The sequence below is a fragment of the Zea mays genome, chromosome 7, assembly GCF_902167145.1.
Source record: "Zea mays cultivar B73 chromosome 7, Zm-B73-REFERENCE-NAM-5.0, whole genome shotgun sequence".
NCBI classification, from domain to species: Eukaryota; Viridiplantae; Streptophyta; class Magnoliopsida; order Poales; family Poaceae; genus Zea; species Zea mays.
Window position 1 is genome coordinate 52,208,576 of NC_050102.1, and position 16,249 is coordinate 52,224,824.

The 16,249-nt window shown below is 45.7% G+C and overlaps 1 protein-coding gene across 2 annotated transcripts; it reads left to right on the top strand.

The window, feature by feature from the left end:
- Positions 1-1,050: 1,050 nt before the first annotated feature.
- On the top strand, positions 1,051-15,860 carry LOC100280372 (uncharacterized). Of its 2 annotated transcripts, none has more exons than XM_035960559.1 (10): positions 1,051-1,351; positions 2,239-2,306; positions 3,455-3,480; positions 7,821-7,911; positions 8,050-8,145; positions 8,628-8,693; positions 14,909-14,988; positions 15,075-15,197; positions 15,281-15,352; positions 15,434-15,860. In XM_035960559.1, exons 1-10 carry the CDS (start codon positions 1,265-1,267, stop codon positions 15,487-15,489), a joined length of 765 nt encoding a protein of 254 aa, XP_035816452.1. In that variant the 5' UTR covers positions 1,051-1,264; the 3' UTR covers positions 15,490-15,860. The 2 variants fall into 2 exon arrangements, with proteins under 2 accessions (XP_035816452.1, NP_001347994.1); NM_001361065.1 differs by having other exon boundaries at positions 1,061-1,351; positions 14,930-14,988; positions 15,434-15,722.
- Positions 15,861-16,249: the final 389 nt, after the last annotated feature.

Consider the following 16,249-nt stretch of genomic DNA (forward strand, 5'->3'; position numbering starts at 1 on the left):
GCCAGTTCGACCTCTGGAAGCATACCTACGTGACCGCATGCGTCGCTGTGTATGACAAGCTCCGGCGCAGCCGCTGCTTGGACATGGTCCAGAGCGGCTGCACCGTGCTATCCATCGTCAAACAGGGGGACCTCATGGTCGTTGCCAATGCCGACGACTCTCGGGTTGTTCTAGGCACTGCAACCGATGACGACGCTGTCACGCCGTCCAGCTCATCATCCACCTGAAGCCCAACCTGCCACGTAAGTCGCTACTGACCGACCATGAATTCTTGTGCGCTGGGATGACGGCCATTGCTGCTATTGTGTGAGTGTCCTCGAACAAGATGTATATAGAGGAGTAGCACATCCTGTTGCGCAACGACCAGATGTACTACCTCACGGATGAGCCCGGGGTGCACTTCATTTGGCAGCCCAACCAAGAGTCATCCATACTTACCATGTCGCGCGCGTTCGACGACTACTATATCAAGGATTATGGCATCATCTCGGCGCCGGAGGTGACGCAGAGGAGGACCGACAACAATGACCACTCGCCATCGTCGGGGTAGCTTTTGTGTCGGTCTGCCTTTAATTCTCTTCGCAAACACACACTTGCCTTTTTTGTTTAAGCAAGCGTGTATGGTGGTGCGTGCCTGATGACTAACGATGTACAACAGAACTTCTACCGGCAGGTGTGGCACGTGCTCTCCAATGATGAGACCATGCAAATCGTGACATATATCGAAATCTGCATGACACTGATGGTTGCAATGTAGTAGTGAAATAGCTAAATTAAAATAACAAATTTTATGTATGGCTAAGATCACAAATGGATTATGAAATATTTTTTATAACAATATAAGACACATTTTGTATATAAATTATCATGATATTATATGTTCCCGTTGCAACATACGAGTACTCACCTAGTTTAAATAAAAGATAATAAATTTAGACATATATAAAATATATATATTAACTATGGTATGAATCTATTAATTTTCTAAAATAAATTTTAATTTGGGACCGAGAGTTATATATACATGGGCCGGACAACATGGCCCAAAACCAGGCACGAAGCAGATAGTTGAAGTGGGCCACTCCCACAGCCACCTCCTTCTCTCCGGTAGCAGTAACGCAGAAGAGGCAAACGGGCAGCGAGCTAGATCTCGCGTCCCCGCTGCGACTGTGAAGCCACCGTCGTCAGATCGGACAAGGCGCCGGAGCCTCAGCAATCCCTGAGCAGACTAGAGGAGTAGCTAAGGCAAAGGGAGGTGGCAAAGATGCTGCCGACGACCGCGTCCAAGGGGCGCGGGGCCTCCCGCTCCGCCCCGCCGCTCTTCGGTCCCTACCTCCGCCGCATCGTCAAGGTCTGTAAACCTCGTCCGTGCCTCGCTTTTGCTGAATAACGGATCCACTCACGTCTCTCTGGCATCCTCTCATCTGCTCGTGCCGCCTGTCAATCTGGCGTCGCGTTCCCAGCGCCCGCTCTGGGAGGAATGTGACGGTGAACCTTAGGGTTTTGGTTCCTGACTGAATGCGGGCTCGTGTAGCCGAGGATCCATTAAGTGTATAGTTCAAGGATTTGGTTTGGGGTTGTTAGGCTCTAGGCCTCCAGCAGTGTAATGCCTGTCCCTTATTAGCCTGGCTTGAGCTTATGCGTTCTTTTGCATCAATGAGCTAAACCTGCGGCTGTATAGTGTTTGTTAATATCGCCTTGCAGTCTCTTATTGAGTCTCCTTGGTGCATCATTCGAGTCAGTGGACCCTATTGGTTTAGAGATCACCAATGCTTGCAGCGCTTCTTGATTGGATTCAATACTTCAAAGTGCTAAATTCCAGTCATCGGTCTCGGATGTTATGTGATTGTGTAGCCAATGTGACAACTCGGAGCATTTTGATCCATTTTCAACAGTTTGTGTTGCCAAACCAGTCATTTGTTTAGCCCAATATTCCAACTATTGTTATACTTGGATCTTTGGTGGTATGAAAGCACCTTGGATGAACTCTGAATGATAGTCAATGCGGTAAAAAGAGTTCTTACAACTTTCTGTGCTTGTGATCTCCATATAAAAAGGGGAGAAAACAAATATTTCCCGGATGAGAAAAGGAAAATCCTTTTCAACCTAGTTTTTGTACAACTATTCTGGTATTGTTGCTGAATATATCAAAGCTCACAGTAATGTTTAAGCTCCACACCTTTTATGTGTGACATATGATCATCTGGAAAGTAATCTAATTTTATTCCTCATTGGCAGTGGCAACAAATGGATATTGAATACACATTTTGGCAAATGGTTCATCTCTGTACTTCACCAAAAGTAGTGTACGCATCCTGCACTCAGTCCAGTTATTAATTACTTGTATTTTCTCTTTGATCATACTTAAGCGTTCTGTACATACTGTTGGTAGCGCTGTTTTCAAGTCGTCTGATTAATCACGATTAATCGTCCAAGTCGGTTTGGACCAATCACGATTAATCGCCTAAGTCGTCCGACTAATCGCAATTAATCCTTCTTGGATGGAGAACTTCTCATTGTTCTCAATGCTAATATTTTGCAAACATATCTTGCTAATTCCAGTTCAATGATGTTTTGATTATGAAATTTCATCTTTTGAGCATAACTGGTACTTAAATGACTTTCTTGACTAAAATTCTGGCAAACTTTATTTGAAATTTAAACCTAGATGTTCAAATAACAGCACCTCCAAGCCCTATTTGACCAATAACAACAACAACAAGGCCTTTTAGTCCCAAGCAAGATGGGGTAGGCTAGAGTTGAATGACAACAGAAACACACAAATCAAGGTTTAGGCACGTGGATAGATGTTTTCCATTCGTTTCTATTCAATGCTAAATCTTTGGTTATATTCCATCATTTCAAGTCTCTTTTTACATCAACTTCAGCCTTCCCTTGCATCTCTTCCCATTACTATCGCATCTTAGGATCCCACCATGCACTGGTGCCTCTGGAGGTCTTTGTTGGATATGTCCAAACCATCTCAATTAGTGTTGGACAAGCTTTTTTTAGTTGGTGCCAATGTTTTCAAGTCGGACGACTTGTTGGTTGTTCTGGCTGATCGACTAGGGCGATTAATCATGATTAGTCAGACGACTTGGACGATTAATCATGATTGGTCCAAATCGACTTGGACGATTAATCACAACTAATCACGATTAATCACGATTAATCGGACGACTTGAAAACATTGGTTGGTGCTACTCCAAGCCCTATTCGACCACCCACTTAAAACTGAACCTACACTTACTCTCCTGCACCTGTCGTCAAAGGTCAGTTGGCTTATTTTTCTTAACATGAGGGACACTTTCCCTGTTTTATTTGTCTTTTTGTAGCATTATGGTCCCAGGATCAAAAGTTTCTGTGTTGTATTTTTTTTATCTTGAATCTATTGCCCGAGTAAGCATCTGACTTGTATTTGTCTATTTCTGGCATGTTAATCTCTGGAAGGCAGCTATCAGCACACCAAATATCACAAGCGTACGTGGTCTAACTTTACTTTTCTTATTACTAGTTGATGCATGTTGTACCAATATAATTCATGTCAACGTAAATCTTTTTAAATTGTTACTTAGTGTGGTTTACATTTGATTGAAGTTGTTATGAATATCGCTGATAATCAATATGAGGGCACTAAACTTGAATATATACAACGATACAAAATAGACCTTGTACAACAAAGACTATATATGAGACTGAATACAGCAAGGACACATGCATAGATATCTAACACCATCTTCAAACCAAAGGTGGACCAAACACAGTTTGGAGAGATAAACCTATATTGAGCTCTGGTCCTACGCCTTTGTGAAGAAATCAACCAACTGAAGCTTTGAAGGCACATAGTGAAGATCGATTATATCATCCTAAACCTATGCACGCGTGCAATAGGCATCAACACCTATATGCTTAGTAAGCTCATGCTTGACCGGATCACGAGCAATACTAATAGCACCCGTATTGTTAATCAAAAGAGGAGTCAACATAGAAATAGAGTTTGGACTGTTTTCAAGTCGTCCGATTAATTGCGATTAGTCATGATTAATCGTCCAAGTCGGTTTGGACCAATCACGATTAATCGCCCAAGTCGGCCAGTCAGAGCGACCATCAAGTATTCCGACTTGAAAACAATAGTTTGGACACTGTCTCACTAGAATGATAGGGAATCTAAATATGCTTTCCCAAATGACATGCCTAGCACTGATCTAAAGACTCATGACTTGAAACCGAACCTAAAAGATTGTCACAAATCAAAGTGGACAGATGAGAGCTACAAAGGTGACTTAGTTCATGATGCCACTGAGTAAACAATAAGATGGACGAAGCAAAAAAAGAGAGCCGATAAGACTGGTAGGCATAGCAGAAGGAAGACGAAGCCAATCGAGCTCCCAAAGATGCTAAGAATCATGGCGATGAGGGCCAGTACCAACCAGGCGACCTGTGCAATGATCCTGAAGTGGATGTGGAAGGTGGTCCCTTAGTAGAAGACTGAGAAGTAGCAGCAGAACCTAGTGGTGAAGAGGCAACAAGGCGACAAAGGAGCTTTAGCAGTGATCGAATCAGCAGAACTCCTCTGAGATCCTCCACTACTGGCACTATTAGCAGGCTATAAAGAACAACAAGTCTGAGCCTTATGTGCCTTCTTTCTGTAGCAAAAAGCCTCTAGATGAACATCTTTACCACAATAGTTACAGTGAAGATAACCACCCCGCCATGTGTAGTAGGGGGTGTTGACGAAAGTAGAGGCGGTGGAGTAATAGCAAGTCGAGAGAATGCAAAATGAGCAGCCAACACTAAAGAAGATGGCAGTAAGCCAGCTGCGTGAAGACTCATTATGAACACCCGCAATAGCATCCATTAGTGAAAAGGAGGACGACTAGCGTACAACTGAGCATGAAGAGGCTCAAACTCATCACGAAGTCGAGTTAGGAAGTCATATGTCCGATGAAACTGAAGGTCGGTCGACTGACGAAGGCAAAACTCACAGTTGTCGGTGGACAACTGCGGACCAAAAACATCTAGCCGACATCAAACTGCAGTGATCTAGTTGTAGAACTCATCCACTGTGTAATCTCTTTGATGTAACAACTGATCCTGGTGAATAACAAGGTAAGTAGAGTGACCAATACGCTTGTAGCGATCACGAAGAGAAGTTCACATTTGATGAGATCAATCAAATGAACAATCTTTGCACCAAATTGATCCTCTACACTTTTTCTTGAACGCGCAGGAGAGCTGCGCATCTTTATATTAGAGAAAAAAAAACAGGACTTACACCCAAGCCAAAACAGGAAAAGAAACAAAAGAAAAGAAAAAAAGGATGCACAATTGCCTTCTCAAGAATAGAACCAACATGAGCATCCTCATCCAACCACAACTTGTAAGCACTGGACTAAGACTCTTATGATGCCATGAGATCATCAAAATCAGCAAGAAAAGCTTCACCTTGAATTGAATTCAGCAGTTGCCTTCTCTGGTATCTAAGGGCACACACAAGAGCCGTGGGAGAAGGCGGGCATGGAAGCTCGCAAGTGAGAAACTTCTAGAGGACAAGCCACACGTGCCAGCGCATGCGATAAACCTAGGCATGATAGTTGGTCCCATCAAATAGCAAAGGGCGGGAACAATGATGTTGGAGGAAGACAATGACATCTTGTACAAGTAGGCACTGAACTTTTTTCAAGGACTTAACAATCACAAGATCGTGAACTTGATGAGTTCACATACAGAGGAATGGAATAGGAGGTTGCACACGGTGCTTGACCAAGCAGAGTTGACTGACGTGGGCGAGCAGAGGTAGCTAGTGCGGATGTCGGCCTACAACGACGTGAGGTGGACAGATGAGCCAGCCAACAGGAGTGGACATTGACACGTGGTTGCTACATGTGCTAGTGGGTGGGCGCACGAGCAAGGGGCAGCCAGGCGGACAGGAGCGAGCATCGGCAGACGGGTCGTCGCAACAGATGACCAAACTCTAGTGAGCGGCCGCGAAGATGAGCGCCACCAGGCCAAAGTAGCCAACTGTAAAGATGTGTAGAGCCGCAAGGCGATGGACAAAGCCGCCAAGCGATGTGAGAGTGGAACGATTAGGAAAAGAGGAATAACTTTAACCTTAATTTTTGACTCTGTATACCATGTTATGAATTGCACTCAATCAATATGGGGGCACTAGATTCGAATATATACACCGATACAGGATAGAGACCGTGTACAACAAGAACTATATATGAGACTGAATGCAACAAGGACACATGCATATTCATCTAATAGAAGTTAGTATCTTTCATTTCTTAATTTTTCTTTTTTGGAAGTGAGTGTTTACAAGTCGTCCGACTAATCGCGATTAATCGCGATTAGTCGGGCTGGTCGCGTGGAAGTGGGCGATTAGGAAGACGACACGATTAGGGTTTCTAGTCGTCCTAGTCGTCCGACTAGTCGTCGACCTGGGCGATTAGTCGTCTGGTCGAGCACTGTTTGGTCGTTTTTGGTCGTTGCAGTTTTGGACTTTTGGTACTGGGCTTCCCTCTGGTTTTTGGCCCATCTATAGTAGCCGCCCCTTCAAAAACCCTCCCAGCCGCCAGGACCCTTCCAGCCGCCAGAACATTTCCCAGCCGCCAGAAAACCCTACTCCTCTCCTCTCCTCTGTCCTTGCCGACATCTCTCTCCTCTCCTCTGTCCTTGCTGACGTCTCTGCTCCAGTGGTCCAGCCTCCAAGTGCTCTAACCGTCCAGCGGCGTCAGTGCTCTAGGTAGCAGCCAGCAAGTAATTTTGTTTGGATGCTGATCTGCTCTAGGTAGCAGCCAGCAGGTAATGCAGACTATGCAGTACTTTTTAGTTTTTACTGAATTACTGCAAGTAATGATGCCAATATTACTTTCAGTTTGGACTTTGGATGGATTCAGTTTTACACTTGTACTGAATTACTGCTAGTCTGCTACTAATTATGCCTATATTATTGCAGAAATGCAGTGTTTATATAGTTAATATATAGTTATATACATATACATATGTCCTTAAATCTATAGGACGACTAACGGACGACCAGAGGTCGACCAGGACCGATTAGGTCGACTAATCGTCGCCCTAATCGCGATTAGTCGCCTGGTCGCCCCTCTCACTCGACTAGCTGGTCGCCCGACTTGTAAACATTGGTGATGTTTCATCATGTGTACTATTTTTCTATATGACATTTCCTTCATATATTGTAGACCATTTGATATTTTCTTATCAAGACATGAACACCTTCATGAGGAAATATTTTTTTTGAGTTTTGACAATGATTCTTTAGTTACATTGTTTTGCGGGAGGAGGTTGAATATACTTGAATATCTCATATGATTTCCCTGATTGCGTTAATTTCTCGCCAAGATACAAAGTCTTCATTACCTCTGTTTGTTGCTGCTGCATATTCTCATTTTTGTATTATTTAGCTGATACTAATGAAAGTTGCATATTGGAGAAGTTGATTCATTAGTAATCTGTTATTTTATGATTCTAAGAACATGATATATGCAAATAATTTGAGACACTGCCATGCCACTATCATTTTACTGTGTTCCAAAAGCATTCTATGGCGGGTCGCCCTGAAAAAAACAATGTCGGCATCAGTTTGTAGCATTTGCATGAGAATTCTGGATTCTCAAACTCACCTTTGATATTCACTATGCAATCGACCTTTGATATTGTACACACACCATCCAAACTTTCCATGAGCTTCAATATACTGTTTGGAATTTGTGTTTGCCGATACTATACACGACATTTATCTGCTTTTACTTATAACATTGTTGATTCCTGATATTTCTTGCCTGTGGTTTCAGAAACAAAGAACCAGTGGGCCCGTGATGATCCTGCATTTGTTGTTATTCTGATTCTTTTCCTCGTGTTTGCAACATCAGCTTACTGTGCAGCGTAAGTTCATGATCTGATAATACAATTGTCTTTGAGATTTCTGCAAAAAACATCCTGGCTCAAACATCTATTTTCCATTTTCCCTTTTCTTTTAAATGGTCTTTTTTGTAATGGAAATATCATTTTTTTGATCTTCAGATATGGAGAGAGTGCCTCACATGCTGCTCTAACAATCACTTCGGTTGTGTTTCTCCATTTCTTGTTTGCTGGGATAGTTTTGGCCACACTTTGCTGGTAATCCCGATGTTGTACAGTTATAGTGCACCTGCTTCATGTCGTCTTGGGACTGAAAAAGACAACATTGATATAATATCTATTACAATGTGAACTGATGTGCAACCTAGATATGGAGTTTTATTGTTCACCATTGCTGCCTTTCTTACTCTAATTACAATCCTCAAGGTGTTACCTGAACATGTCTAGTGCTATGAGGAGGGAAAAATGCTTGGCTGCAAATAACAATTAGGAATGAAATAAACTCCCTAGAAGCTTGCTCTTGTGGGATGCTAGTCACATCGGCTGGCAGTAGTACAGCTTAAATGTTTGAAATTTTGTATTCCTTTTGGAATTGTATTCTTAAACCGTAGTGTCTTTGTAGGTGTTAGCCTACTCTGTCACATCTATGTCCTATTGCCTTCTAGTTAAACTCCAATTAGTAGATCTGCATACCTCTTACATTGGCAATCAGAGTTATTAGATACTGTAATTCGATGCAGGTTCCTTACAAATTCTTACTTGAGAGAGGAACCTAACAGCCATGTTGTTGAGCAACGCGTGGAGTGGTAATTTTCCTATCTTCTATCACATATTTTTTTCCTGCTTATTTGGGCATCTACTGCGAAAGGGCCTCTAGCCGAGTTCGTTAGGTGGTCTGAGTAGCACTCCTTAGGTCCTGAGTTCGAATCCCAGTGAGAGCGAATTTCAGGATGAGGTTAAAAAAGGTCACTCACTGGTTCCCCTGGTAGTGTGCACACGAGATGGACTGACCTGTAGAGGGTAGATCCTCGTGTAGGGGCTGGGAGGGCTCAAAGTATGAGTAAAGATCTGGCCTATAGGGGGCAGACCTTCATGTTGCACGGGGGACCAGCTTTCGTGATCTTTCTCGATCGGGGCTCTTATTGAGCTTCTTCTTAATATAATATCGTGGGTGTGGTCTTTCCCCTACCGATCGAGTTTTTTTATAGGGTACGTACTGTTTTCTCTTATACGAGCTTTTGATACAACTTAGCTGCCAAACTCATTATTTCTTTGATGTGCTGGTTTCTTTGCTCTAGCTCATGTGGTAGCCTCATTTTTGGTTTGGATATACTTCACTTATCTGTGATACTAGAAGGATACACCATGGCCCGCATGTTGCTATGGGACTATCTTAGAAATAAAGCTGTTGCATGTATGCGATAGGATCCTTGACCCTTTCATGGTTGTGAAGTGCGTAGGGATATGAGATTGGGGATTGGGGTCGGAACCTCCAACTTCAAGAAAGCGCTGTGGTGGCTAGGGTATAGATCGACGACACAATAACGAGGGGACAAAACACATGGGGAAACCCTTGAAGCTCGACAAAGATATTTTTGCCTTTTGCCTACATCTGGTTACATGACCTCTATATTTATAGTCCATAGAGGACTTGTTACCCAAGCGACCTAGAGGAGTCCTTACCATTTTGAACTCTTCTTTCCTAACAAATAATTGTATTTTCTAAACAGATACTATTCATACCAATTTTAATTTGAGGCCAATACCTGTGTGGCCCATTTTTCGGCACATAAGATATACCAGTCATAATCTCTCTCCCCACCTCTTGGAATAGCTCATCCTCAAGCTGAGCGTCTGAGTAGCGATCTGAAGTCGTGCAATGGCTCCCAAGTAGCATCATCGTTGGATTGGCCCTACCACTGTACGAGCACATGCTAGACACCACAACGTAACTGGGCACATAATACTTTCTCTAGAGTCGGCAACAACTGGCCATCCTAAACGGGTGGCACGTGTGGTGGAGTCGTCGAAGGGTCCCCTAGAACGGCTTGAGTAGTCTGACGTGGAACAAATCATGGAGACATGTGCCAGCCGGGAGGTGGAGGCGGTAGGCCACCTGCCCAGTTCACTCCAATGCTTGGAAGGGGCTTGCATAGGGAGGCCCAAGCTTGCCCTTGGGTCAGGGCTCCAGCTAGCGCAACAGGTGATGGAGATGGCGAAGCCACACCTAATCGCCGACTTTGGACTTGAGCTCGCGATGGTGGTCATCATAGTATTGTTTGGTGTTATGCTGAGCCTAGAGATGACACCGACAAATTTTCTCGAGGAAAGCATCTCGGTCATATAGTAGACAGTCCACTGCCTCCTTCTGAGCAGCCCCTACTGTGTGGTAATAGAGGTGGCGGGGGTCGGCCATACACCACATGGAAGGGAGTGGTGTAGAGCGCTGTGTGGAAGAGGTATGGTAGCAATATTCGCCCCACGGAAGCCAATCCACCCAAGCACGTGGTCGGTCCCTCGTGGCGCAACGGAGTACATGGCTATCACCTTGTTGGCGACCTATGGTTGACTATCTACCTGGGGTGGAAAGTTGTGCTCAGGTGGAGTTTGAGTTTGACGTTGGCCATCTTGAAGAGATCACACCACATATAATTGGTGAAGACTGGATTCTAGTCATTGACAATGGAGATGAGGAAGCCGTGTAGCCTCCTCGAAGAAGGCACGAGCGAAACACAGTCGAGTATGTGTGACTGAGGGCAATGAAGTGTGCATATTTGGAGAAATGGTCGACGACAGTGAGCGTGACGCCCCTGAACCTTGGGAAGGCCCTTAATGAAATCCACCGAGATGTCCGACCACACTTGAGCTAGTACGTCGAGTGGATGTAGGAGATTAGTCGACTGCAGGGTTGGCATCTTGCGTTGACATGTGATGCACGAGAGGACGAAGTCGCGGATGAGTACTCAGTCGCCAGGGATATAGAAATTCGTGCGTAGGCGCAGAAGGATCCTTTCGATCCCTTCTTGACTAGCAGAATAGGCCAATGCAACCACCCGATGGCGCAAATTGAGCTGCACCAGCATGAAGATGCGCCTGTCGTAAATAAGGAAGCTGTCGGTCGTGGACCAGGCTGGAGCAAGAGGTGCCTCAGGGGACGATGTGCCGGGTGCCTCAAGGGTTAAGGTAATAGGTGCCTTCGGGCTCAGTGCGCTAGATGCCTCGAGGATTGGGCAACATGCACCCTGCCTCTGTACCTGACGCAGATGCCCCTTGGTCTGATGCAGATGCCTTAGGGCCTGAAACGGATGGCTGAAACGGATGGCTCAGGGCCTGGCGCGGGTGCCTCCGGGGCACAACAAAGGTGTTGTCCTAGGCCCTAGTGTGCGAGTTGCCAGATGGCCGGTACAGGTGCCTCAAGGGCTGACGCAGTTGGTGTCTCGGGTCTTTACGTGTGAGTTGCCTTGAGGATAGGGGCAAGGAAAGCCTCCAACAACTGCTGTTTGATGCGACCAACTTCAGGGTTAGCTCATGTGGTGACACGAATGTGCTTGAGTCTGAACAAGGGTGTTGACAGGGCGAGGAGCTCAGCGGGTGCAAGTTTTGAGTAAGTTGGAGACCATGACTGTTGAGTTAGAGTCACGATGGGACATGACGTCAACTGTCGAGTTGAGGCGCCTTAGGCGGTGCTACATCGCAAAGTTGAAGCTGAACAAGTTGTTGATCCACTGGTGCTAGGGCATAGTGGACATTAGTTGGTCGAGGACCAACTTAAGGCTGTTGTGGTTAGTGTGGATAAGGAGTCGATGGCCCCAAAGATATGGTCGCTAGTCCTGTACAACCTGGACTAGGCTGATGAGTTCGCGTTCGTACGCCACTAGCTTGTGGTGGCGTGCGGCGAGGGCTCGACTGAAGAAGGCCAAGGGCTCTGCCCCCAGTGTAGGACGATGCTGAAACCTACACCTGATGCGTTGTAGTCCATGATGAACTGCTTGTCGAAGTTCGTCATTTGCAACACTAGACCAGAGGAGAGGGCGTGCTTGAGCTCCGTGAAGGCCTCAACAACCTTCAACGTCCAGGAAAACTCATTTGCATAGTAGGCAAGTGAGTGGCGCTATGATTGCGCCAAAGGTCTGGATGAAGTTTCGGTAGTAGCAGGCCAAGCCTAGGAAGCTACGCACACCCGTGGTGACCTAGGTTATGGCCAAGATGTGACAACGTCCACTTTGTTGCTGTCCATTGCGACACCGTCAGCGGAGATGACATGTTCGAGATATGCCACTGAGGGCACAACATGGTGCACTTGGTCTGCTTGAGGAAGAGGATGTGGGTGTGCAGGGTGTCGAAGACGAGGCACACAGACGAGGCACACATGCTGCAAGTGCTCATACCATGATAAGCTATAAATCAAGATATTGTTGAAGAATACATGCACAAACCTATGGAGGAAGGGCTGGAGGACGTCATTCATGAACATCTGGAACGTAGCTAGCGCGTTGGAGAGGTCGAATGGCATGATGACGAACTCGAAGTGCCCGTGCGTGCGGAATGCCATCTTTTCAACATCCTGTAGGTGCATTAGGACCTGGTGGTTGCTGGACCGTAAATCTAGGTTCGTGACAAACTTGATGCCATAAAGCTCATCCAAGGGCTTGTCCACCACCGGAATTGGGAACTTATCCTTGGACGTTTTGTCGTTCATTGCTCGATAGTCGATGCAAAAGCTCCAGGATTTGTCCGCCCTTTTGACAAGTAGCACCAACGCCGAGAACATGGAAATACTAGGGTGGATGATACCCTGTTCCAACATGGTAGCACACTGCCTCTCGAGCTCATCCTTCTAAAGCTGTGGATAGCGGTAGGGGCGGACAATGATTGGCGTTGTGCCTGGTAACAAGTGGATCCAGTGGTCATAGGGGCACGGGAAGGCTGCGGGGCTTGTCAAAAATTACCGCATACTGTTGGAGGAGACGGTGCAGCAGGGGCCATGGAGGGTCCGTAGACAAGGTTGGAGAACCGTCTCCTGGATGTTGTCGCTAGCGGGGAGCCCACCCCCTTCCAGAAGATGTGTCGGTCACCTCGTCGAAAGGACATGTAGAGACCTCAAATCTCACAAAATGGGGCAAAGGGTATCGATGTAGTTAAACCTAAGACAAGGTAAAAACGTCGAGGATGATGCCGAAACAACTGATAAGAAAAGAAAGTCCTTGTCGATGCGAATGGCTACATTGCGAGCCACGCCAGTGTAGGCTACACAATCTCCATTAGCCACTATGACTCGCAGGTTGTAGTCACCTGTCGCCAACCTGATGCGGAGCATAGCCCTGGCGTTGATAAAGTTGTGGACCGAGCCGTCGTCGAGGTGCACAAGGAGCTTGTGGCCATGAATGTAGACGGGAAGGCGCATGGTTTCTTCCATTCGAATGGCGACAATTGCATGGAGGGAGGTGACTGGGGAATCGGGCTGCTCGGCCGCCACCATGGAGTCTTCGGTAAGGTCGTCATCCAAGAAATCGATTACCTCGAGGTAGAACAGTTGTGGGCATTGATGGCCCCACACGTAAGGCTAGTCACAGTTAAAGTATAGCCCCTGATGGCGGCGTTCCAACATCTCCGCTGGCGAAAGGTAGTGAAATGGCCGCTATGTCAGGCCCTTGCTACCACGCCGGGGGGGGGGGGGTGTGCAGGCGTCGTTGCTTCGAGCGTGACGACTCATGTGGAGGGCGACTCAGGTGGGGCAGGTAGCATCCCCTGGCTAGCACTGTGGAGTGCGCGTTGTGTGTGGGCCCAATGCTGGCAAGGTCGTATTTGCATGGTCCTCGTATGCTCGCGCCAAGTGCATGATCGTTTGTAGATCCTAAGGGGAGCGTAATTGTTCGTCCACACGAATGTGGTCCTAGAGGCCCTAGAATAACAAGTCGGCCCTCTAAGTGGTATATAGTTGAGATGTGTGAAACCAAGGCGTTGAAATGCTCCTGATAATCTTGTACTGTGGAGGTGAAAGGGACCCACACCAATTCGGAGAGCCCATTTGTATGGATGGCCGAGCTGAAGCATAGGATGCAAACTCCATGAGTGTTCCCAGGAAGCTCATCCTATTTAAGGGTGTAGTACCACGTCTGGGCTGCATCTCGTAGATGGTACGATACAAGCTAGACGTGATCAGATGTGAGCCTGACGCCAAGGCCCATTGGTGGCGTCGGGGTCAGTTTAATGTTTAGGGGTTGGTGGCGCCAAAAAGTTAGGCAATGGTGATGGTGGAAAATTTATGAGGTGGATGAGGACGGATGAGGCAGCGGGTGGTGGGATGGCAGAGAACGTGGTGGAGGTTATGACGATGGTGGTTGAGTACATCGGAAGCGTTGTCGGAAAACCCTTGGTGTATGGTGTCCGCCGATGAGGATGCTTGATGGCTCCCCCTATTATCCAGTTGCGATAGGATGGTGACTTGCTGCACTTTGAGGTCGGTCAACTGTTGGACAACGTCGGAGAGGGCCTTTGTTTTGGCGTCGTGGGCGGATGGTGGCGTTCCTTGCGACATCAGCTGAACAACCTGCTGTGTCGGTGGGGATGAAGTCTTGGTGTCACCCGTAGCAGTAGCGTTGAAACCTGACATCTCCAATACTTGATCGTTAGGATCGTTGACCCTGTCACTGTTGCAAAGTGCATGGGGATCGGGGTCAGAACCTTTGATTTTGAGAAGGCGCTGTGGTTGCTAGGGTGTTAGATCGACAGCACAATAATATGAGTTGGTCAAATGTGCAAGGTAATGATGGAATCCAAAAAATAACTAGTAAAATATTAGGTAACGATGAAATGGCAAAACAAATAGCCTTATCTAGATGCCTTGCATTTTTGATAGATTGTAATTGTAATTGCACAAAGAGATTGGTGACTTAGTGAGACAGCTGTCATCACTGCACAATGTCTTTTTGTAAGATATATATAGATAGATTATCTATACCATGCACAATGTCTTTATTCACTGCTTTGTTATTAAGATGGAAACCAATATCGATAACAGTGCACACGAAATTCTTGGCAGGCTCTATGCATTTGACGTTCATTGTAACTCGTTCTTTCCTGCGTTTGTCATCCTATATGGTAAGACGTCTCAAGATGTCTGTCTATTTGAAAGTTGCAACTTGTATTGTAGTAGTATATCTCATAGTCCATGTTTCTCTTCCCAGTGGTGCAGTATTTTCTGTCGCCTCTATTGGTCGCGCATGGCTTCTTTCCAGCTTTGTTATCTAATCTACTCTTCGTGGTGGCAATTTCTTATTATCACTACCTGAACTTTCTAGGATATGATGGTACGTTTAAGTTCTATTCAGGAACTTCATTTTGTTGTATTTGTTCACTTCTTGCCTGACAAAATGTAAATACTTGGCTGCAGTTCTTCCATTTCTGGATAGAACAACATTCTTCCTGTACCCGATTGGTCTCGTCATCATCCTGTCTCCACTTAGTAAGTGTATTTGTTTTTTGGGAACGGTCTCTGACTGATCTCTCGACACCTGTCTCAAGTTTATTCATCCTCATCCTGCAGTGATACTAATAGGGTTCAATCCGACAAGATATTTTCTAAGCTTGTACTTCGGTTAAAGTCTACGGCTAGAATGCCATGTACAAGCAAAAATATGGTGATTGGCGATAACTAATGGCAGATCTGGATACATACTCTGTAGTAAAGCATTTTAGATATCTTGTGTGAACGGGGGCGAGTGAAGTTCAGTAAAGCTCGGAGCATTCTATGGATGTATCAGGTGCCTGTGGCAAGGCTAACAATGGAAGACATATAGTCTTTTGATTGTTATCAAATATCCTTTTTGGGTGTCAATTTGTTGTTCATAATATGAGCTGTTTGCGTTACTTTGGGCCCAGTGACCAGTGTATACTTGTAGTAGAACTGCTACGTAGAGTCTATTGTACTATCACATCGGCATCAGAATTGCATCAAGTTCTACCACCAGTCATCTCTGTCATGTTTACTGTAAGGGCATTCTCGTTCTCGCTAAAGCTCAATTTTTCGCCGGTAATAATGGCAATAGCGCCTTTTCCCTTCTTCCATGCTAGTAACACGCATAAAAATTTCTCTGGCAAACCTGTTTGGACTCCTGGTCTAGGTTCTCCCCGAAGTTCAAACAATCCCCAGACAAACGCAACAGGCAACCCTTCCACGTCTACTCGTTCCCCTTCCACCAAAACAAACAAAACATTTATAAACTCCGAACTTTTATTCCCTTGTTTGAATTATAACCCCAACCTTTACTGTTTACCTCATACTTGTATCCACTACTTATGGAATTAGATCATGTTTGAATGCACTGTAGCTAATAGTTAGCTGCAGACATCCAAACAGTCT